Source organism: Phyllobates terribilis, unplaced genomic scaffold, assembly GCF_046119375.1.
Source record: "Phyllobates terribilis strain yellow unplaced genomic scaffold, ASM4611937v1 Scaffold_4__5_contigs__length_816908805, whole genome shotgun sequence".
Taxonomy (NCBI): domain Eukaryota; kingdom Metazoa; phylum Chordata; class Amphibia; order Anura; family Dendrobatidae; genus Phyllobates; species Phyllobates terribilis.
Window position 1 is genome coordinate 134,236,671 of NW_027362764.1, and position 24,982 is coordinate 134,261,652.

The 24,982-nt window shown below is 42.4% G+C and overlaps 2 protein-coding genes across 3 annotated transcripts in view; one reads left to right on the forward strand and one right to left on the reverse strand.

Annotated features, from left to right (window-relative positions):
- DLEC1 (DLEC1 cilia and flagella associated protein) overlaps nucleotides 1-4,627 on the reverse strand; it is a 217,021-nt gene extending 212,394 nt beyond the window's left edge. Inside the window, exon 1 of one of the 2 annotated variants that reach the window (XM_073677767.1) lies at nucleotides 4,476-4,627. In XM_073677767.1, coding sequence (XP_073533868.1) covers nucleotides 4,476-4,521 — 46 coding nt within the window. In that variant the 5' untranslated portion in view covers nucleotides 4,522-4,627. The remainder of the gene's footprint in view (nucleotides 1-4,475) is intronic. The other variant, XM_073677768.1, reaches the window with a different exon arrangement.
- Nucleotides 4,628-5,354: 727 nt separating this feature from the next.
- The window catches only part of PLCD1 (phospholipase C delta 1), a 112,279-nt gene continuing 92,651 nt past the window's right edge, over nucleotides 5,355-24,982 (forward strand). The window contains exon 1 of the mRNA XM_073677772.1: nucleotides 5,355-5,619. Within this exon, the coding sequence (XP_073533873.1) occupies nucleotides 5,595-5,619 (25 nt within the window). The 5' untranslated portion in view covers nucleotides 5,355-5,594. The remainder of the gene's footprint in view (nucleotides 5,620-24,982) is intronic.

Here is a 24,982-nt window from a genome sequence, read left to right on the forward strand (position 1 = left end):
TGACACACTGAACAAACACTGATGAGACTCAGATGAAAAATACTGATGAACTAGATTTCATCCGCACTACAGAAAATACACACTTGATTGATGCCAGCATAACCTGCAGGGTCAGGTCTGCAGGTCTCCACTTAGAGGTGAAGTGTGGCCTCACGTACCTGATTGACGACTTTAGCTCCATGGCCTGGTGCCAAGGAGACATTCCACAAAACCAGTCCAGTTTGTTGGGACTTTGTATATGGAGTTTCTAGAAAACCACTCAATTTTGAGCAAGCATGTTTTGGATTTTTGTCCCAGATAAGTTCTCAGTGTGTAAAGGCTCCTTCCTTGTCTGTCAGTGAAACCTTCAGATTTGGTCAGGAGTTGATAACACTAGCAGATGCAGGGCTGTGGAGTCGGAGTCGTGGAGCCCATTTTGGTGGAGTCGGAGTCAGAGTCAGTATAAAATGGACCAACTCCGACTCCTAAAATATATAATAAATTGGGTGCAGTAGTTCAATGCAGTTTGTGGGGAATATTTTTTCATAAGAATTTGGGAAAGTTATGAAATGTCCTATAAATGTCTGTCCTATTCCTGATCTAAGGGTCTAGACTTTTAGCCGAGATGAATCTGTGCTACAATAAATTTATCACTTAAACATGAGCCATGTATGAGGGAGTCGGATTCGTGGAGTTGGAGTTGTTGTCATGGAAAATGAGGAATTGGAGTCGGAGGTTTGGCTTACCGACTTCACAACCCTGAGCAGATGTGCCACCAACCCTTCCCATCCACATAGATATTGAATGTGCTTTCACATGTTCTGCTTTGGTGCAGCCAAAACTAGGAGTGGATGCAAATTAGAGTAGAATATTCCCTACTGTGTATATATTTCTGCTGCCTTCATGATCCACTCTTGACTTTGGCTTCAAAAACTGCATATAAAATCACAACACAAAGGGCTAGTTCACGTTTATCCAGTGCTATATGCTGAGCACTGCGTGGTGGTTTATGTTTAAATCCACAAAAAACGGGATTCAGACTAAACCCTCGAGGGAGTGATTCAGCATTTTCTGGCAGACGGAGTCACTTAGGACACTGGCTTCTGTTCTAGTGGTGTCAGTGGTGGACACAATAACGTTGTAGGCTGGATCAAAGACCAAATGGATGCAAAAAATATACACTGCTCAAAAAATAAAAGGAACACTCAAATAACACATCCTAGATCTGAATGAATGAAATATTCTCATTGAATACTTTGTTCTGTACAAAGTTGAATGTGCTGACAACAAAATCACACAAAAATCATCAATGGAAATCAAATGTATTAACCAATGGAGGCCTGGATTTGGAGTCACCCCAAAATTAAAGTGGAAAAACACACTACAGGCTGATCCAACTTTGATGTAATGTCCTTAAAACAAGTCAAAATGAGGCTCAGTATTGTGTGTGGCCTCCACGTGCCTGTATGACCTCCCTACAACGCCTGGGCATGCTCCTGATGGGGTTGCAGTTGGTCTCCTGTGGGATCTCCTCCCAGACCTGGACTAAAGCATCCGCCAACAAAGGCGGAGGTAGCAGTCCTGTTGCTGGGTTCTTGCCCTCCTATGGCCCCCTCCACGTCTCCTGGTATACTGGCCTGTCTCCTGGTAGCGCCTCCAGCCTCTGGACACTACGCTGACAGACACAGCAAACCTTCTTGCCACAGCTTGCATTGATGTGCCATCCTGGATGAGCTGCACTACCTGAGCAACTTCTGTGGGTTGTAGAGTCCGTCTCATGTTACCACGAGTGTGAAAGCACAACCAACATTCAAAAGTGACTAAAACATTAGCCAGAAAGCATTGGTACTGAGATGTGGTCTGTGGTCCCCACCTGCAGAACCACTCCTTTATTGAGTGTGTCTTGATAATTGCCAATAATTTCCATCTATTGTCTATTCCATTTGCACAACAGCATGTGAAATTGATTGTCAATCAGTGTTGCTTCCTAAGTGGACAGTTTGATTTCACAGAAGTTTGATTTACTTGGAGTTATATTCTGTTGTTTAAGTGTTCCCTTTATTTTTTTGAGTAGTGTATATATCTGACTATCAACTCCTAACAAAACAAGTGTTGTGTGATCAGGTGGAAGCTGCAGCGACTGCTGTATATACACTCGTACCAAAAAGTACAGCAGCATACTGTATGCACTAAGATATATGCAAACATAGTGTGCCGCTGCACATATGACCTAAATATCAGGGACCTGACATATGACCTAAATATACGTCATATGTCGTGAAGGGGCTAATGGATCCTACCTACCCTTCACATTTATAGGCCTTGGCCCAGGAGAGGTATGTCCCATCAAGGAAAAGGTACACCTTGTTCTGGCTGGTGGACACCAATACATACTGGCCAATTTGTAAGCTAAATTCCTTTATTGTTTTTTTTTTGTTTATTCTATATGGTAGTAGTGCATTTTAAATATCATGTATTCAATGTTTGTATGTGTCTTGGCATGAACAGTGTTGGAATCAGAGGTAGATATACCATTGGTGCAATCTGTGCAGCTGAGCAAGGGCCCAAGAAGAGGTAAGGGGGTCCAGTTCCACCTCCAAAGCAGGTGATTCTGCATTATGATGAGCTATTTGACTACAAAGGGTCCATATACTGTTCTTGCACAGGGGCCTGCTCTGTCTGTGTCCACTCCTGGTTGGAATGGAAGCTAAATAGAGTCTAAAGTGGCTCCACCTAATCTTGTTAATGGGGATTTTAAATGGAAACCTTGACAGCGGTAGTTCTCACTGTAGAGCAAAGAATAAACGTGAACCTAATCTAACTTATACATTAACAGCAGGCCACAGGCATTATTTCATTCTGAATTAAGCTAGGTTCATACCTCTGGTGGAGGCTTTGTTGCATAATTTTTAGGGCTTCGTTCACAAGACCATATTTTCTGTCCGAGTGATGATATTAGTGAAAAAAAACGGACAGCACGTGTGGCGCCCCTGAGGGTTCAGTCACCACAGAGGTACGGCACCTCACCCAGAAGTGTGGTATCCCCTTCTCTCAGGTAAGGAGGGAGTGCTGCCCGGAACCCCAACACATGCATCCAACACTACACTGCTCCAGGCCGGCTGGAAGGGCAAGATGCAATGTGTTTTCCTGCTGAGCCCTGTCCCTGGCTGGAGTGGGGGGAACCCAGAGGTAGGGGGAACCAGTAGTGGGTGTGGGTGGAGGAAGTAGTTTAAGGGAGCACTAGATAGTGAGATATAAAAAGGGAGGCCATTTTAGGGTGGCAGAACAGTAGGGTAGTCAGAGTGAGAACAGTCAGGGAGCAGAGTCTCTTTAGGAGCTCTGCTCCACAAGTAGGGCCCAGTCCTAGAGGCCCAGGTGGGGAGCAGAGGAGTAGGCTCCGTTCTAAGAAGGGATCCTAGGGGGTACGGCGAGTACAGGACGGCACCCGTACGCCCCGAATCTGTCAGAAGACAGAGGGATCGTAGGCCGCAAGAAGGGGACCGGCCCCTGTTACTCTAAGTCTCGGCTGGGAAAACCGGAGGCTTCTGGCTTATATAGTCAGTTGCTGAAACCTCATTCTAATCCCCGTGAGGGTCAAGCAGGTCCGGGAACTCCAACGTACAGGAGGGACTTCAGAGCACCCGAGCGGGATTGAGAGTGGGAAGCGCAAGGCAGGAGGGAGAAAGACCCAGCGTGAAGACGGTCTAGCTAGGAACACAAGAAAGTGGGGTTCTGTCAGGTACTCCGAATCTGCCTGAGGAAGTGCTGAACCCCTGCCTGGTGAACGCAGCGCGACGTGGGAGGCCGACAACTGTACAGTGCACCAGTGGAACTGTCATAAGAACTGTGAGTAAAGACTCGGATGACTGCACCGCACTGCCTCCGTCCCTTCTTTCATCTGCGCCATCTTTCCCCCGGCACTACAACGCCCAGCGCAACCAATACCTACACTGCCCTGGAGCTAGCTCTACCTGTGGAGAGCCACACCATCCCTGCTGCAGTAACACCAGCTCCAGAGGACTGCTCCGCAGCGGCGGCTCCCTCTAGCCGCAATCCACAGGTGGCGTCACGAACACTGTAAATCCCTTATAAATATTTCCCTTTTTACTGACCACCCTGGGTCATGGTTTGGGCCAGCCACCGTGATATCCCCCACCGGCAGACACAGAGGCCCGACTGCCGAGTACCCCCGGCCCTGGCGGGCGCGTCACACGTGGACTAATGTAATTCAATGGGGCAGTGCGGATGAGGGATTTTTTTTTCACTGACAATCCGCGTGTGAAAAAAAGGGTGCACAAAAAAAATTCTGATGCCATACAGAGACACAGTGTAGCATCTGTTTTATATGGATACAGTGCAATTCTGCAACATAGGGCACAGTAATGGGTCTTGTAAATTATTAACTGCTGCTGTAAAAATCGGATTGCATACGGATGACAAAGGATTTTTCTGGACATAACTCTGAATGATTTATTTATACGATCCTGTGAACTTACCTTCACTGAAATAAAAAGCGCAGCTGACTGATGCTGTTGTGTCCATCAAGGGAAAGATCCATTTCTTGCAGAAATCCAAAAGCCAAATGCAAGCATGCGCCTAGCCTAACCTGCGGTCACCCCTATGTATTAGGCTATGTTCCCACAATGAGCTTTTGGTGAGTTTTTGACATTGCAGAATTTCTGCACCTATGATGTAAATTAGGCAACTTGTGTTTTTTAATTGCGTTTTTGTGTGTTTTTTACATGTGTTTTTATTGTGTTTATGAGGCTGTATTTTTGTCTCTTCTTGGTGTTTCATGCTTTAAATAAATTTGCAGTTTTTCATACTTCCTGGTATTTGGCTTTGATAAAACTTTGACCTACTTAGATGCGGATTACATGCGTTTTTTGATGCATTTCTGCCTCGGACGCGCATTAAAATCGCGTATACGTTTTTTACTTGCGGATTTTTCGTACCTAATGCAAGTCTATGGGGAAAATCTGCACAGAAAACTGAGTGTATCCGCAAGAGAAGTTAACATGCTGTGGAGGTCAGTTTACGCTGTGTAAAATAAAGGCACGGTGGATATGAAATTTCTATAAATCCCATCTACTTTGCTAGAACTGTAACAAAGCATCAAAAACGCCCCAAAAGCTCATGGTGAGAACGCAGCCTTATTGCAATGCAATGATGAGAGCAGGGAGCAGTTTGCTGAATTAGTAATGCGTCCTTAAAATGTCCAGTTGAAAAAAAAAATAGTTTAGTTGCAAAGAAAAAAAAAAAAGGAATTGCGATTAGTCTGTAGAAAAAAGTGAAGCGGAGAACTGTGAAGAGCAGCAGGAGTCTCATATCCTCACATGTTGAAACACGGTCGGAGCAGAGAACAGTGAGCCTGTGTGCTGCAGGCTGGACGTGCTGGGCGTGTTCACATCGCTGGTGAAAAGCTTTCTGCTGGTCCAAATGTGTGTCACACACTTAGCCGGGACAGATGCTGTGACCCATGACAAGAACACAACACCCCAAACACCTCCTACACCTGACAGAGACCTGGGAACTGGAGCCCTAAAGAAGCGCTCATCCCTGGGACCCCTCATATAGTGACTGCGCCCTGCTGACTGCAGCCTTTCACTGCAAGAATGGAGACTAATGGCTCATTGCAATGTAAGTACATCAATGGCTCCGCCAGATGTTGTCTGCATGCTTGTTATTATATGGCGCACGGATCTAGCAGAAGTGACATTTAACTCTTTAGGGCTGCATTATCTGTGCACTGTGATAACTTAGTAGGTGACGACAATACAGTATAAATGTCCCCGCAGTTGTATAGGAAACCACAGACTGCACATTGTGATATATTGTAAAGCTGCTGTATCTGACAAACCAAGCTCTGCACTGATACACAAAGTGTGGATTACGCCGCAGCGGGTAATACTGGGCAGTGATTCAACGGATGGTCCAGTTCTTGTATATTAGCGTGGCTGGCATACTTTTAGAAGTAGGTCAGCAATAGTCGCCCCGCTTGATTCTTTGCTGGATTAGTAATATGTAAAATCTAGTTTATAATCCGAAGCCCTAGAGCTAAATAGTTGCTATTTTTCTGCTAGAAAGAGTCATCGTCACTTCATTGTCATGCAATTGTTAGAAGAGTTTCCAGTAAGACATATATTGTGCTGTGACAGCCGGCAGATAGTGGGCTCTTCAGATTCTAGGAATGACTGTACCTTGCACAATACGCAATGTGCTAACCTACTGGATGTCAAGTTATGTCTGTACATAACCTAGTGAAGGCATCACTGTCCTGACAAAATGATTTACAGCATCCTGGTCCAGTGGCCACGTCGGTAGTCCATGTCTGCCAAACTAGGGTCCTACGAAGTACTTCCTACCTGGCGGCATATCCAGCACCCCTTCTCATTGGTGGGTAAGGCGCAATGTCGTGCAGTTAGGAGCAAGTTTGCAGGACTGCGATTCGGCAGCCATGGACTACTGATGTGGTCTCTGGACCAAGGTCCTCCAAATGTTTATGCTCAACTATTAGTTACGTGAACTCTATCACACCCTTTTACAATGAGCAAAGATAAAATGAACTTTATCACTTTATATTGCCACTTGCGCTCATAATCTAAGCCCCCTGTCTCATAAACCCACTAGGGAAAATTTCATAGGCATGCAATTCATCAATATGTTGTAGAGTAGGACGCATCATATAGGAGAACATACAATGTCTGTACAGATGTTGCACACTGTGGCTGCGATTCATCAAGAATTATGGCGTAAAAAGCTTCAAATGTCGAGAAATTTTTGTGCAACTGAAAACTCTGGAAAAATTGTATAACTTTTGGCGCTTTTACACCAGTTGTGGCCTGGTCTGCCAAGCATACCCGACAAATTCATCATAATTTATGCCACAAAGGGGGAGCATAAATTAAGCCAGAAATGTCTAGAGTAACATTTCTTGTGGAGGCACACAACTGTCGTATGGTGCGCCAAAATGATAATGAGGCACGCGCCTATTAATGAATTTGGCACATCTTACTACAGGGCTCTTTTTGTTTAGACTGGCGTAAAAAAAGACAATTGTCATGCATCAGGGCCAGTCAACTTCAATCCCAGGACCCCAGTGCTGCAAGGCAACAGTGCTAACCACTGATGCAGGCAAAAACAAGTGATATTAGGAATATTTGTACTAGCAAAAATATAATACATTTTGTGATACAAGGTTGTAAGTGCGGGTCAGGAGACCTGCGTTCAGTCTGGGTATCGTGGTCATTATACAGAGTGTGACATATGCTTGTGTGAATCCAGCCTAAATTAAAGATTCTACAACTTTAATATATTGGATCATTTACAATATCTAGAAACACAGGGCTTAAAGGAATTTTCCACTATGGTACAACCTCTTATTAAAAGGAACCTGTCAAGTCCCATAACTGTTCAAAACAGCTACTGTAGTTGACATCCTTGATGCAATACCTGTCTTGGTAGAACTGAAGGAAATTTTGTGAAGGCTGTGCAGATCACATCGAGAGAGTCTGATTAGTAGATCCGAAGAAGGGCTAGTCCTGCCTCATTGGCATATGCAATCCGATCCTACAGCTATAGTAGTGGTTTTGTACAGTTATGGCGCCAGACAAATTTCTTTTAATGGCTCCTGGGAAATTAAAAAAAAAACAAACTTCCCTTCCAGACAGACGCCACTCCTCTGTAGTCAGGACTCTGCCCCTCGCAAGTCTGCTGGCAACAACATCTGGTGGGGGAAATCATGTGAGCGCTGCAGCCAATAAAAGAGTACTGATCGACAGCAGCGTTCACATTTTGTTTTAGTCATAATGAGATGGACTGTCACAGAACTAATGCTTAGATTTAGACTAGCGATGAAGAAATTCTAAACTCAAGATGATCAAATATTGCAATGAGAAGGAACTATTGTGTTCGCACATACTTTCTTCATTCTTGAGCCTCTTCTGCGCTCTGCCTCCCCCACCTACATACCTATCCCTCCCATTACATGTCATCTGAGAAAGATTTCTCTGCTTACTCCAGGGGCTCTGTCTAAAGGGATGAGAACTGGGAAATTCTTGTCTGTTCACTATTCGTGGCCAGCTGACTCTGATCTACAATATGTCTGCATAGGTTGAGGTTAAAGATTATATATTTTTTTCAATACCATGAGAGGTGGTGAGTTCTCCTTCAATGGAAGTCTTCAGACAGAGGCTGGACAGACATCTGTCTGAGATGGTTTAGTGAATCCTGCATTGAGCAGGGTGTTGGACACAAGGACCCTGGAGGTCTCTTCCAACTCCAAGATTCTAGGATTCTAAATTTTCCACCTAAACCTATCTTCAGAAAGTTCTGGATAATGCCAGCATTTATGGGAAATGGCATGACGTGTCCAGACTGGTTTGCTCTTTTTCTGCTATCAGCACAGTGCCAATTACTGATGTGCCGTTCGTGACCGATCTGGCACAAAGTGCCTGCTCCTTTCTGCGAAGAATGGCAGCATGCACCCCAGTGGGAGCAACATGCCATTTTTGAATGGCTCTCACTGGGGGTAAAATAAGTGTTCGGTGACTGAAATCCCTCCCATTCAGCCTGGAGAAATACATTAGAAGGATGTATTCAATATATAACTATATAATGCTAGATCACATATGTCTACTTGGGGCATCTGTAGCATGATGTCATACACAATTATCACATCATCATACATCTTATCTGCAGTTTATGGGCAAAGCATTGCAATGTAACCGCAGACATTGTAGTTTCCAGTATCTGTGGATGAAAACCTTGGCAGCTATTGGGTAACAGCGGTTTGATGTGGCTTTGTGTTGTCTGCTGTTATTCTTTCCTGCACTTATATTTGTTGTCAAAGATCTTTATTTTACTTCGTGACCTAAATTACTCATGTCATTCAATCTGCCCATACCCATGTGCCCAAACATTTGCACTAGTGTAGTCTTAGCGATGGTTGTGGATATGTTGAGTTGTGGACTCACTGACATAATGATCAGAGGATCCACTGGTGGTGACACAATAATGGGGCTCAAATACATCAAAGTTAATAAGGTCTAGTACAAAAAAAACATCTCCGGTAGAGATGAGAGAACCCAAACTTTAACGTTCGGGGTTCGTAGCGGACACTTAATGTCTGGTGTTGAATGCCGAACATGGACTTCCAGAAGTCCATTTTAATGGAGAGAGAGAGATTTTTCCAGCTCCAAAGTTCTCAATGTTGTTTTCAATCGGGTTCAAGGTTGGGTACAGTTCTGGTACCAGAACCCAAACTTTGGACAAAAGTTTGGGTTGGGTACCAGAACCCAAATTTCCACAGGTCCGCTCATCCCTAATCTCTAGCTAAAACAGTCTATGGTGAGTGGAAGGAGAAAACCTGGAGAGGTTTACAGTGAACCCATCTGTTTCCTCAAAGAGATGTCTGGTGGCTGCTTATCTATAACCCCATCGCAGAAAATACATGTATGTTCATCTGATCCAAACTGGTCTGTTTATGGCTCTGTATGGGGAGATACAAGAGTTCTCATATATAAGATTAGTATTATTTATTTATTATGCTTACTTATATAGCGCCACCATATCAGATATTGTCATTGCTGTCTCCATTAGGGCTCACAATCTAAATTTCCCTTTCTGTATGTCTTTGGGGAGAAACCCATGCAAACATGGGGAGAACATACGAAGTCCATGCCGATGTTGTCCTTGTTGAGATTTGAACCAAGGACCCCAGCCCCAAAGTTATGGTGCTAACCACTGAGCCATAAGTGACCATAGATGAAAAATTAAAAGTATGGTAACTCATCTGCAGGGAAATAATAGATGTGAGAAAAATTATGCAAAATCAGCTATTTGCTACAGGTCCTGGGAGCTGGATACACGTTCAGTGGATCGCTAGGATGGCTCCAATAAGAGAGGGGCTATAAGAAGCAAGGAACTCCCTTTAACAATGACTTAGTCTAATTGCTCCTGCAGTTTATCACTTTTATAGAGTTTTCACAATTAGTTCTTAGTAATAGAGGGGCCCGCACGGTGCAACTGGAAAATGGCCATCACAGACAACTTCTTTTAGATGATTCCTGGGGGTGCAATCACCGTTATCCGTTTTATCTTTTGTTTAAACTGATGAGGAAATGTAGTGTAACACGGCGGCCATTCAGATAAATCTTTTCTATTTTTGGCCCTTTTCCAGAAGGGAAAAACTGTCTACAGGTTGGTGCCTTTGGTTGATCCGTATCCTTAGATATGTTTCTACGCTCTATTATGCGTCAATGATTTAGGGATTGATCATACGTAACATTTTTGATGTTTTGTTTTTTTACTGTGCAGAAAAAAAGGCAGCATTTTACAGTAACAGCAAAATGAGTTTTCAAAACTCTCATTCACATGATGTTTTTCTTTCTTCCATTTGCTTTTTTACAGGTGGAAAATTTTTAAAGAAACGCAGTATGTCAGTTATTTCAATGTTTTTATGGACCCGTAGATGTTTAGTGGTATTTTTGATTCGTGGTACTGGAGTAAACCAGGCATGTCTCCATGATTTTCGCATTGACACATAGTCCGCAAAAAACACAGATATGTGAATAGCAGCAAAAATTACAATGTGTACATGTTCTATCCATGAAAAACAATTAAAGAGGTTGTCCACTACCTATCTTTAGGATAGGTCATCAATGTATGATTGGTCAAGGTCCGACACCTGGCACCCCCGCCTATCAGCCTCCGGCCGGAAATGCTCGCTTGCGGAGCTGGCCGTCTTCTGAAAGTGGCCGACGCAGCGTACTACACATCCATCTCCTATTGATATAAATAGGAGACAGATGTGCAGTACCAAGCCCACTATGAGAAGACAGCCAGCTCCACAAGTGAGCATTTCCGGCCGGAGGCTCATTGGTCGAGGTCCGACACCTGAACCCCCGCCTATCAGACATTGATGACCTATCCTAAGCATAGGTCATCAATGCTAAGTAGTGGACAACCTCTTTAAGTGCAACATGGTTGTCTGAATGACGCCTTGCAGAGTTATTGGACAACTAGGACCTGGACCATTTGGATCTACGATACTCCTAGTAAGCAATTTCTAGTGACCCAGCAACAATATATTGTGATGCAAAATCTCAGCCAGACGGCATGAAATTCTACTTCCATATATTTGAGAACTGTCACTCTGTTTTGGGCAGCATTGTGTTTTAGAAAGGATATGACTCTGCAGTATTTTGCTGTTGTCTATTTCTAACATTGGATTATCCTTCTAGTCACTGACATGTGAGGGCGTGATAAATGAATGCAATGAGTAATCTTGCACCGCAGGTTCCCATGTTTTTTGCAGCCTTATTACTTATGAATGGAGAACCTATTTTCTGCGTCTGAGAGAAGCCTCCATATAGTATAATAAAGTCATCGCTTTATATTTACAAACCCCAGTGTTTTCCTTGACTAGCAGAACATGGTTGCTTTGTGCTTGTCCTCCACGTCTACTACAGGCTTCAGTATATCGTGCTATATGCTGGCATTTAAAGTATGCTAAGAATGTAAAAATATTTCCTTCTCTCTCAGTAAGAGAACAAGACTTTTCTTTTTCTTTTAGGCTTTTATGTAAAGGGAACCTGTCATCAGATGCATGTTGCCCGATTGCAGCCAGGCAAGTTGTACTTTTGATATGCTGTAAACATACTTTGAAAAGCCGGCCTGGGACTTTGTGTCTTGGCTAGTTAGTCGGAGGCCGGCACGGGTGACTTCTTTCCCCCTGATCACTTTGACTGACAGGTTGCTCAATATGTACACACGTAAGGAGAGACCTGACAATCAACTGGGCAAGGGCGAGGAGAAGCCACCAATGGCCGCACCAGACTAGTCAGCCGAGAATCATACTCTCCAGCCGGCTTTCAAAGCATATTTACTCTGAAAAGCAACATTTTAAGCAGCCAGTGTCTAATTCATGGTGCCCGTGGTTTGGGCCGTATGAATCTGATAGCAGAATCCCATTACAAGCAAGTAAATGAACCTGGAATGAACAGGATAGATCCACGCACTTGGCTATAGGAAAAGTCCCGTACTCAATACAGAGTCATCTTGAGTATGGATGAGCAGACCCATGGAAGTTTGGGTTTGACGGGTTCGACTGAACCTTAGTCCAAAGTTCAGTTCAGGTACCACAACTCTAACTGAACTTGAACCCAAACCCCATAGGAATCAATGGTGACCCAAACTTTGTAGCTGGAAAATCTCTCTGTCTTTCTCTTTTCTCTTTCTCCTCCTAGGACTCCCGAACTTTAAAACGGACTTCCAGGAGAAGTCTGTGTTCGGAGTTCAGCACCGTACAGGTACGAACCCTGAACTTTACAGTTCAAGTGCGCTCATCTCTACCCTTGAGTCTATATGTCATGTTATGGTCCCTAGGGTATACTGCATGGTACCTTTTTTATTTACAGTGACCCTGTGTATAGGAAAGTGCAGTTGCAGCACTTTCTAAATAGTTGAAAAACAAGTATTCCAACGCAGAACAGCCGAATAGAGGTCAAACAGATACTTTTTTTTTACTTTCGTTAGGTAAATGAAGTCCTATGGATATACTGTATCTAACATATAGTATATGCCAGGAACCTTTTCTGGAATACACACCAAACATAACGCTCAGACTCTATGTGCTCAGAGACTAATATGGCCAGACACGTGAGGCCTAAATCAGCGAGGAATAGAGCAGGGAAGAAACATAAGAAAGGCATATACATAGTCAGTGCAGGCGGTATATAGGAGCAACCTTGAATATTTATATTTAGAGGCTAAAAACCTCTGTAGTCCTAACAGTACTCATCACTTAGGCTGTGTTCACCTCTGTATTCTGTCTGCCAAAAATGACAAACCAAATTGCTATGCAGCTATATTTTTCGTTAAAATGAAATCCACTGTGAATGAAACCCGATGGACTCCATTATAGTCTACTGGGCGCTTTTAGTATCGGTCGTGCGGTTTCTGTCACTGCTGTCAATATGAAAATAACAAATGTGAACGAAGTCTTAGTGGTTGCTGAAGTTGTGTCCTATCTTTGACATTATTGCTTTGAAACATCTGCGTATAAATAATAGTGTTTCTATAAATTGACAGGAAAATTTTGATAATAGTGAGGAACTTAAATACCAAGTTCATTACAAATCCGCCCAAAAATTTTAAGAGTGGATTTGCCTTTGGTATAACTACAAAGGAGCAAAAAATAATTGCTTAAAAACTGTTCTGTAATATTGTGCTTGCAATGGCGGCACACAGAGTTGAAGAGCGCCTAAATACCGATACGTAGACATGCTGTAGACACGGTGTTGCACTTTATAGTCTCTGTTATCTCTTTTAGGCGACGCCAAATCTGTGTGCCTCTGTATGTACAGCCAGTAATATCCCATTATTAATACCTCCTGGACTAGCGCCGCTCAGCTCTTGGCATCAACATCCGGCACGGTTCTCATGTGAGCCATAAGCACTATGAAATGTCAATGGTGCAGCCCACGAAACATGTGGACGCGGAAACTCGAAAATGTCACTCGAGCACCCTCGATACTCGGTGCATACCTGAGCACCCTAGGCAAACTGGAGTAACAAGCACTTGCGCTCATCAGTAATGCTGACTCATACTCACTTGGCGTAGGGAAAAAGTGCACACGTTTGGCATATGCCATGTGAATTGGGATTTATGGATATGTTTGACATGAATAATTATGCTGAATGAATGGTATAAAAGAAGTGTGAACATGGCTTAATACCATCCCTACTAATTTTAAAATACTGGGCCGCAGTGTCTCTAGTTTTCAGAAGCAAGAGGGTTACACATTTTCAGTCTACTTGCACTATTGTGAAAAAAAAATTAAGAAATTGAGACGGCAATGACAAGTTTCCATGCATGGCGGACCAGCTCACTGCTGCAGATGTGGAGACATTAGACTTGGAGATAGACATCTGAGGTCTCCCACAATGTGGTAGATTGACAATCCTTAGGGAGATTCTTTTGTAACCACAATAGAATGTATCAGAGGCATTTTTGTCTGCAAAATCATTATCTCTTCATCTGAGATGCTGAAAATAAATAACTATAAAATAATACTAGAAGATAAGAAATTGGGCATTTTTTTTATTTAACATCTAAGGCTACGTTCCCACCTTGAGAATTTGGTGAGTTTTTGATGTTGCAAATTTTCTGCACCAGTAGGTCTTTTTTTTGTTGTATGTTCTGTTTTAAATAAAGCTGCTTAGTTTTTGATACTCCTTGGTATTTGGCTTTATTAAAACTTTATTGGTACAGTCATGTGTGGATTACATGTGATTTTCCTTATCTAATGCAATTCAATTAGGAAAATCTGCACATAAAACTCTGCATACCCAGCAGAGAAGTTGAAATATTGTGGATCATAGACGCGCATCGCAGGTCACTTTATGCTGCATAAAAATTAAATTTACTACAAAACCGGGCTCACACCACATCATTAATAAAGTAGTCATAACGTTATATCAGCTCTCATAATGCAAAAAAAAAACAACACATAAAAAAAGGACTATGCAGGCAATAATATAGCAAGGTAACCACAGCACATGTTAGATAAGTACATGTGGCCCATGAAGTGATATCAAGACTAAGGAAGTTCGGGTTCTGGTACCCGACTCAAACTTTATTCCAAAGTTCGGTTCGGGTAACAGAACTGAACCTGAACTTGAAGTAGAACCCGAACCCCATTGAAAAGAATAGAGTCTCTCTCTCGACTTCCCCCGGAACTCCGAACATTATAACAGACTTCCAGGAGAAGTCCGTGTTCGGCGTTTAACACCAGACAGTCACTGTCCAGAATGAACCCCGAACTTTTCTGTAATCAAGACAGAACTCCAAAACTACATATCAATTCTTACCAACCACGAGATGGTTCTCGCCTGCCCCAACGTGTGTTTTGCTCTAGTTTTGTTGGTGTATATTTAAGATTTACAGTACTACTTTACAACTTGTAATAAAGAGGCATACAGGCGGCTATAAATCCAGGCAATGTGTGTAACAGGAGAGAGATGACTCATGGGATATGTAGTTTTTACTTAGCATTTTCACCCATAGAAAGCTCTGGTCACATCAAAACAAATGTAAGAATGTCATCTCGTTCCCAGTCCCGTTATCAACTATGTATTCTATGAAACACAGCAGCATTTCAGAAGAAAACATACATGTTTTTAAAGCAGGAGTCAATGTCTGATTCATGTGGCCGGTGGTTCTGGGAGTATGAATCATGTCCCAGGTTCCCTTTAAAATAAATGTTGGAGAGAAAACTAGGGTAGAAGCATTTCAGAGAAAAGTGTGGTTGAAAGCACAGCCAGGGATGAGCTGATTAGTCCAAGAAGCATGACCCCGATGACTTCTCCCTGTCCACTCAGCTAGACTGACACTGGACCTAGCTGAGCAGGTGGGCAGAAGGTGGCGGGGATATGCTTCTTGGACTAGTCACCTTGTCCCCAGCCCCTTATCAACGCCGCAGTGTCTCAGAGTAAGGCCACGGCCCCACTATCAGTATTTGGTCAGTATCCGGTCAGTATATTTTCAGAGGCGTGGGTACCAAAACCACGGGTGGGTGATAAATGCAGAATTGGTGACTTGTTTCTAGTATATCTTCTCTCTGATTGTTACTCACCTGGTTTTGGCTCTCACTCCTGAGAAAAAATACTGACCAAATACTGATAACCTAACCAATATCTGAAGATGTGAATGGAGCAGCAGTCAATCATGAGCACTGCCGCTCAAGCCATTTTTAATGGGACCACTGGAGATAGTCCAGGGCTGTGCTCGGTGGGCCTTCGAGACTCTAATAAGAATGAATGGAGTGGCAGCGCGCATGATCCACCACCGCTCCATTCACATAAGGCTCTTCAGAGCCGAGGTTCTTGGTATCAGTGGGATCCCAGCAGTCGGACCCCCAGCAATTGGGAAGTTATTACCTATCCATCATATAAGAGATAGTTGAATAGGGGATAACTTTAAGCCAAGGTCACATGAGCAACCATCATGCATGTAGTCACCATGTAAGCCTAGCATCAGAATAATTCTACAGCTGCTATACAAAATGGTCTGACCTTTGCAGAGAGAGCTGCCTGCTGCACATGTGACGTAGTACAGCTGTTTACACAGCACTACAAACCATCGCCCTCATGGCCGCCTCCGTGTGATTAGTAGCAATAATTCAAAAGTACAAAGAAAAAAAATCTAAGAACTATTATCTCTGTAAAATGAAATACAAGGCTTGCCCTGTCGAACAGGAATAGAAAACCACAATACAATTGTGGTAAGATATATCGTATTTGCATTCCGTAAATCTAGCTTTGGATGTGGTTTTCTGTTTCTGGTGTCTGTTGCTTCTTTAAGCATACACTTACCTCTGAACGCCATTTTACAGTTTACCCAAAGAACTAATCTATGTATCCTTTGTAAATACACCCATCATCCATAACACGGAAACCACCCACAAGATGTTACCAACAGATCCTTTAAGTCCTGTAAGGTGTGAGGTGAGGCCTCCACGGATCGGACTTGTTTTTCCAGAACATCCCTCAAATGTTCGATCTGATTAAGATGTAGGAAATATGAAGGGCAGCACAACACACAACTTTTTTTGTCATCTCTTTTTCAAACCATGATCCCCTTGTCTCCTCCAATTTTTTTTTTACATTGGTATTTTTTCCTTCCTTTTTCCAAGAGCCATAACGTTTTTATTTTTCAGTCCACATAACCGTATGAAAGCAATGTACTAAAAAAATAGAAAAAAAATTCCAGGTGGAATTAAATGGTGAAAAAAATGCAATTCCACCATTGTTTGGGGATTTTGTTTTTACTGTATATGTGGCGCCCCTGAGGGTTCGGTCGCCACAGAGGTACTGCATCTCAACCAGAGGTGTGGTATCTCACTCTCAGGTAAGGAAGGAGTACAGCTCAGGACCCTAACACCAGCATCCAACACATACCTGCAGTGGGGGTAGGGCGAGATTGCTCCTAAGGGAGAGCACAGTCCCAGGTCCCTAGTTGTGGGGAGGGTCTATGTAGTGGGTGTGGGTGGAGGAAGTAGCTAAGGGGAGCACATGAGAGGAAGGTATAAATAGAGAAGCCATCTTGTTTAGTGAGATCAGAACAGTGAGCAGTGAGAGAGAACAGTCTACAGTGAGAAGAGTGGAGCAGGGCCTGAGGAGAGGCCCAGGACTGACTGAAGGAGAAGGAGCAGGAAGGGCTCCAGGAACGGAAGAAAGGGACCCCAGGGGTAGGGGCAGTGCTGGAGGCCACCCGTACGCCCGAATCTACCAGGAGGTGGAGGGGTCAGGCCACACAAAGGGGACCGGTCCCTCAACTAGCAGAGTACTCTATGTCTCAACTAGAAACCGGAGGCTGCAGTATTTCAAGTCCTGCAGCCAACAGTGCATATCAGTCTCACCAAGAAGGTAGCTATAGAGGACCCAGGGGATGGAACAGACATCGCCCGACACGGCCCGCAGGTACCGGATTGGGACACTAGGTATGAGATGCAGGGAGACGGCCAGAGAGAGGACACAGAAGGGGGTCCTGCTACGTACTCCAGAGATACCTGAGGGTGGACCGAACCCCTCCCTGAGTAAGCACAGCACGACATGGGAGGTTGTAGTCCAGAACCTGTTACCTGAGGAATTAATAACTGTGAGTAAACTCGGAAGACTGCACCCCACTGTCTCTGTGGTTATTGTCTGCGCCATCATCCCTGCACTACAACGCCCAGCACAACCTATAACATCTACATTGCCCTGGAGCTAAGCTCTACCTGTGACATCTCCCCCAGCGTCTACCGGCCCGGCACCGGGTATACCACGGCCCAGGGGGCGCGTCATATATATTGTATGGTAAAAATAACCATGAAAAATGATTTTCCATGTCAGTATGATTATGGCAAAACCACTTTGCACAGATTTGTTTTTAATTTAAATTGTGAAAAAAAAATCTGAAGTTTCTAAATAAAGGGTTGATTGTGACTTGTAGGATTGCTGCTTCCAATAGGTGGCGCTATAGAGTTCAAGTCCTCTTTTTCTCTGAAGAGGCAATTTGCATAAAAAAAAATAAAATTTGGGTTTGTTTCGCTATCTTCTGAGACCCGTAATAATTTTATTTTTCCTGTGCTGTGTGAGGGCTTGTTTGATACCTCTTTCAGGAACATAAGACTTTTTGATCAGTTTTTATTGCATTTTTGGAAGGTGTGGTGACCAGAAAAATAGTGGTGTTTGGTATTTTTTTATGGTGTTTACTATATGGTTTTAATTAATTTTCTATTTTGATAGATTGGGCTATTATGGATGTGGTAATACCAAAAATGTTTATTTTATTTATTACTTTTTTATTTTTAATGGGGTAAAAAAAGTGATTAAAATTTTTATACATAAATATTTTTTAATTTTGAAATTTTTATTTAAGACTTTTTAGTCCAATTAGAGGACTTGAACATGCGATCATGTGATCGCTTATACACTATACCACAGTATAGCAGTAGGTCGTGAAAATTGATGTCTCCAATCAGCCAGTGGCTGACCTTCATAGGAGTTCCAAGATAGCAGCAATGGGGGGCTTGCTGAAGTAACCCATCATGCCCAGCGATCGTGTCATGGGGAACTGATGTAAGCCTGTATGTGCGCATCCTGGCAACTGATCCATTTAAATGCTGCTGTCAGGGATTGACAGCGGCATCTAAATGGTTTCCAGCAGCGATCAGAGCTTAGCTCTGGCTGCTGCTGTTAGAGACAGTTTTTGGCATTGTAGTATAGCCAGCATCTACTACTTGTGGTGAGAGCTGTCAATCACTGACAGGAGGCAGGTGATGGGCGGGGAGATGAGAAGAGAGGCTGAAGAGCGGCAAGTGCAATATCAACCTTGCAGCTACTTTACATAGATGACATTAGTTTTGCCAGTAAAAACCTGCTGACAGGTTCCATTTAATCTTCACAGCCTAATACCCTAAACGTAATTGTTTCTATTCTTTTTTTTTTTTTACGACTTCATGCCACCTTTAAGAAAAAGGGATCTATCAAATAAAATGAGCACCACTTTACTTATGAAATCTGGTACTGGTTCAATACTGTGTTTGTCTTTCATGATTCTAAATTAACATATTTGATTTTGGCATAGAGAATAAAGAATATCCAAAACCATTAAAGTATGACACTAAAGGTGTGCAGCCTACATGAAAAATGACACTCTCCAGGTGCTTTACTTAGACTTCTATGTGCTTTACTTTTAGGATTTTCCTAAATAAACTTGTGGGATTTCTGTTCGAAAGGAAACATTCAAAAGCATTGCTTATAACATTGTCATCAGATCACTAATCAAATGCGTGCAGGAGGAAGAGTGTGATGTTATGTAAGTCTGAACTGGAAGTAGTAGACTGAACATTATAGTTAATTATTCAGGCCAGATTCACCTATGGTATTTTGCAACTTTTTTTTTATGGAGGAAAAAATAGTAGCAACTATTTGGTACATTCCACACTCCAAAGACATACTGATAGGGAATTTAGATAGTGAGCCCAAATACGGACAGTGATTATAATTTCTGTAAAGTGCTGTGGAATATGATGGTGCTGGATTAGGTGAGTAAAATAAATAAATAATTGTAGTAAATGGGAATTTATCAAATGTATGCAAATGAGCTCTCCTCCAGAAGGAAGAAACTGTCTATCTAGAGCCATCTATTGGAGGTGATTATCCTACAAGTTAAGGAGGTTGTCCACTACTTTTACATTGATGACCTATCCTCAGGATAGATCATCAATGTCTGATCAGTGAGGGTACGATAATTACGGAGCAGCTCCATCTACTGTATATGGCCAGGAACTGCACATCCGCCCCTATTCAAATCAATGGGGGGGCTCTCAAACACTTTATTATTGTTGAGTAACTCCTCTGCAGAGCCTTGTTTGAATGGACCAGAGGTCAAGTACAGTTCTCAGCTTTACCCTGCAGTCTCATAGACAATGAATGGAGCGGCGGTGCTTATGCTTCATCTCTGCTTCATTCAGATGTGGCTTTGCAGAACCCTGTTCTCTGAATTTTTTTGGTCCAAGCAATTGGACCTCCTCAGATCAGTATGTTATTCCTATCTTATGGATAAGGGATAACTTACTATCTTGTGAAAACTTTCAATTGTTGCCTCTCTCTCTGCAGCCAGATACTTTTCACTTCTCCACAAGTTCAACTCCTTCTTAATTCTCTCTTCCACCTGGTGTGCTCCTCAGCAGCTGTCTGGGTCTGGACTTCTGTACAGTTAAGCAGCCAATGTATTAGGCCACGGCCCCACTATCAGTATTTGGTCAGTATTCAGTCAGTATTTTTTCTCAGGAGTGGGAGCCAAAACCCGGAGTGGGTGATGAATGCAGAATTGGTGACTTGTTTCTATTATACCTTTTCTCTGATTGTTCCTCACCTGGTTTTCTTTCCCACTCCTGAGAAAAAATACTGACCGAATACTGACCAAATACTGATAGTGGGGCCATGGTCTTAAGCAAACACTCACCAGATGGGCCAAAAAACTAGCTAACCCTACCTACAGGGATTGCGTCATAGTATCACAAGATCCACTGTCAAGTCAGAAGATGGACACCTCCTCCTTCTGCAGGATGGCATCCAGTAACGCGGCTCTTGGTGTCGATAATTTACAAAAAAAAGTATAAGAAAGAAATGCTGGCAATGGTGATGTTTCCTGTATAAGATTCCAGCTGTCTTTTTGTATTATTTCATGTTTTTACTTACTGTGCACTCACCTGACTTGTCCTGTCTCTCTAACCTGATTTGACCTGCTGGTTTCTGCATCAGTCAACACATGTTTAGTGACCTGCTGCAAAGCAGGAAAGAAGGCTGGTGATAATGTACAGGAATACCAGAACGCTCTCATCAATGCTGAGTGCACAGAGAACCCATCAGACCGTCTATGCCACAATATGTTACATAACATGGCAAGTTTATTAGGACTATTATAACCTTGGATATTTTGGCCTTTTTGCAGTTTGCTCAGTGTTTTGTCATATGACCTATAGAGTCATGAAAAAGCAATTATTAGAATGTTCCTGGAATGATCTTTTTAATAGTTTACAATGCGTTTTAGATTAGAGTTTTGTAATGCAGTGAGCTGCTATTAAATCTTACCTTATATTTGTGAAGGCTATTAAAGTATTTTTAAAGGGAATCTGTCAGTAGGATCAACCCCCTAAGCCGTCTATATGGGCATGTAGGTCATAAAAAGTTGAATAAAATGATATAGTGATATCTGCAATCCAATGTCATATTCCAGAGAAATCTACGTTTTTTTTAATATGTAAATGAGCTGTTATGATCTATGGGCCGGACATAGATCTCCCTGAGAATCTGCCTCCAGAGATTATTTTCAATGAAAGGTTGCACTACCAATATCAGACATGTAATGACTGACAGTCTGCTTTCCTGATCTGCATGTCTCACATGGCTATCGCCCCCTTTCATTTACGGTAATCTCTAGAGGCAGATTCTCAGTGAGATCTATGTCCGGCCCATAGATCTTATCAGCTCATTTACATATTAAGAAAACATCAATTTTTTCGGAAATAAGCCATTGGATCGCAAATATCAAGGTATCATTTTATTCAGCTTCCAATGACCTACATGCCCATATAGACGTCTTAGGACGGTTGATCCTACTGACAGATTCCCTTTAAAGTGGTCTGACAAATTTATTAGGGTTAAAGAAGTTCTTCTCAGTTGTCTTATGATCTATTTTGAACAGAAATGTTTATCTCTACCAATTTACAAGAAATATGAGCAGCATGGTGGCTCAGTGGTTAGCACTGTAGCCTTGCAGCGCTGGAGTCCCGCGTTCAAATCCAACCAAGGACAACATCTGTAAGGAGTTTGTATGTTCTCCCCGTGTTTGTGTGATTTTCCTCCAGGTTCTCCGGTTTCCTCCCACACTCCAAAGACATACTGATAGGAAATGTAGATTGTGAGCCCCAATGGGAACAGTGCTCATAATGTCTGTGAAGCGCTGTGGAATTAATGGCGCTATATAAGGGAGTAAAATAAATAAATATATTAAATATGTTAAACTTGATTATAATTTATTTTTATTTATCCTGCATCACATGTGAAGGAGGATAATCTGTAGTAAATCTTCTAAGTAAATACCCTAAGGAGCAAAGAATATGTCACATGTATAACGCATTGCTTTCTATTATTAAGATACCAAAAACATGTCTGTTCAGAATAGAGTAAAAAATGTGAGAACAGTCACATGGGAAAATTTGAAGACTTGTTTCATACTCCATCTTAGGAGGTAACTTGTCACTAGAGGGGAGTGAACACGAACTTAAAATTTCGGGGTTAGTACCAGACAGTTAGTGTCTGGTGCTAAACACTGAGGAGAGAGAGAATTTTCCACTCAAAAGTTCGGGTCCCCATTGGTTTCAATGGGGTTTTGGTTCTGGTTCAAGTTCGGGTACAGTTCTGGTCCCTGAACCGAACTTTGGAATAAATTCCAATAAGTTCGGGTCAGGTACTAGAACCCAAACTTCCACAGGTCTGCTCATCCCTACTTGTCACATTAAATATGCAGTCCGATCTGTGGGCAGCATGTTATACAGCCGAGGAGCTGAGCAGATTGATATGTAGTTTTGTGGGGAAAGATGTAGTCTAACTTGTCATTTTTTTTTCCATTTTATTTCTTGCTTATTCTGGGTTTAGGAGTCCAGTGAGCGGGTCTTCTCACTGACAGCTGTCTGTGTATAACCACTTATACAAGGAAGGCTATCAATCTACCTTTGCATAGCAATGTGCTGGGGATGAGTCTCATTTATTAAGTGGGGCACAACTTTACAGAAATTTGATGCATAGTTTGCACTACATTTAATTTAACTTTTGGTGTAAATTTTGGTTAATCAGTTAGGCCGTGCATTCACACATCTGTGTTTCGCAGTCTGACTATGCACCAAGGTGCAAGGACCAGTCGTGGGTCTTCTAGCCCTAACTTGACGGCCTCATAAGACATACATAGTATAAGGCTGTTGAGTTTGGGTCAGTAGACATGCGGATGGGCCATGCATTGAGGTCCATACTCGGCCCCCAAATAAGGATGTGAATCCAACTTTACTGTCTCACACTTTTCTGTGTCACGTTTGAAAAGTGGCAAGGGAAGGACAAAGTTGTTGCATATCACCATAAAAATTACATGCACCAAAATGTGTCACTTTTTCCAGACCTTGATAATTTTCCCCTCTTTTCAATTCCACTAGAATAGGGTCCTGTAAAGATTAGGTAACTTGTGAATAGATTTATAGAAGAAATACCATTTAGATCATTTTCTAAATGCGTGGGCCTTACACTAAGCCAGAGTATTTGTGAGATTATGTGGATTTAGTAGAAATAAACAGAACAATTTGTGGGTGGTTTTTAGACAGTGAGTAATATCCTAACTACCAAGCGGGCGACTGCACAATAATAGGCTGTAATTATGTTATAGAAGGGTACTTTTTTGTACACTGTGAATGGTGGTTATTTTTTTACTTTCTCTGTTTACACTGAAATTGTGTAAAATTTAGTAAAATTCTATCAGCGTCTAGCTAAAAATGTCACAAATTGCTCACTTGCAAAAAAAACCCCACAAGAAATGGCACAACAAGAATCTTTTTTGTTGTTATTGATAAATTAAAGGAGTTGGTCACTACTTTATAAGTCCTTTCATGTGAACTAACTGCCATAGATAAGCACTTTACTAAATACCTTGCTTTTACTTTTCAGCTCTTCTGGTTACATGATCTTCTGGCTTTCAGTGATGTCTCGTCAAAATCTCCCTCAGTTCCGGGCTCTGGAAACTGATGGGTGGGCATGGCTTAGCCTTTTGGGAGGGTCTGGCTCCATTCAGCACAGCCATCTCATATACAGTGCTCAGCCTAAATGAGTACACGCCTTTTAAAAAGAAATACCTCACTGAATACAATTTTCAAAATTTTAATAAGCCTGAGTTTCATGGAACATTTTTTTAAACCATAACATGAAAGTAAGGTTAATCATATAACTTTCATTACAAAATCTTCAGGTTTACTTAAATTAGTTGATGCAAAAATGAATACACCCCACATCACAAACTGCTACATCTAGTATTTTGTATGACATCCATGATTTTTAAGGACAGCACCAAGTTTTCTAGGCATGGAATGAACAAGTTGGTGACATATTGCAACATCTATCCTTTTCCATTTTTCAAGAACGACTTCTTTTAGAGTCTGGATGATGGGGAGTGATGACAACTTGTCTCTTCAGAATTCCCCATAGGTGTTCGGTTGGGTCCAGATCAGGAGACTCTTGGCCACAGAATCACCCTGTTCTTCTTCAGAAATGCAACAGATGTGTCTTTTGGATCACTGTCAAGTTGGAAAAGTGCACGTCTACCAAGGGCATGGAGTGATGGCAGCATTTTCTCTTTCCATATACAGTACAGCAGTTCATCTGTGAATTCATGATACTATCAATGAAATGTAGCTTTCCGGCCCCAGCAGCACTCAGGAAGCCCCACATAAGTATGCTGCCACCACCATGTTTCACTGGACTCATGCAGACAAACCACCTGGGATCTCAATGAATAAAATACAAGGTTTACTGAAACTTTTCTCACAAAATTGTATATCAATCTCATCAGCTCCTCCTGCTCTATAACATTTTGCCTGCAGATGAGATACCACTTTCAACATTACAGATTCCCTTTAAATATACTTTTATATAGTAACCTTTGGCAAAGAGTCAGACTGCTGTATAACTCGGATGGGGATCGCAATGCTCGTACTGGCCAGGGGCTCTCCCAACCCGAGCGTGATAGCTGCACAGAAATATCGGTTTGTGAAAGCTGCCGGCTAGAACGAGCATTGCGTTGCGATCCCCATATGAGTTATACGGCCGTCTGACTCTTCCCTTAGGATGTACTCATCATTTGCCTCGATTCATCAAAGCGATTAAGCCAGAATTCTGGAGTAAATTGCTT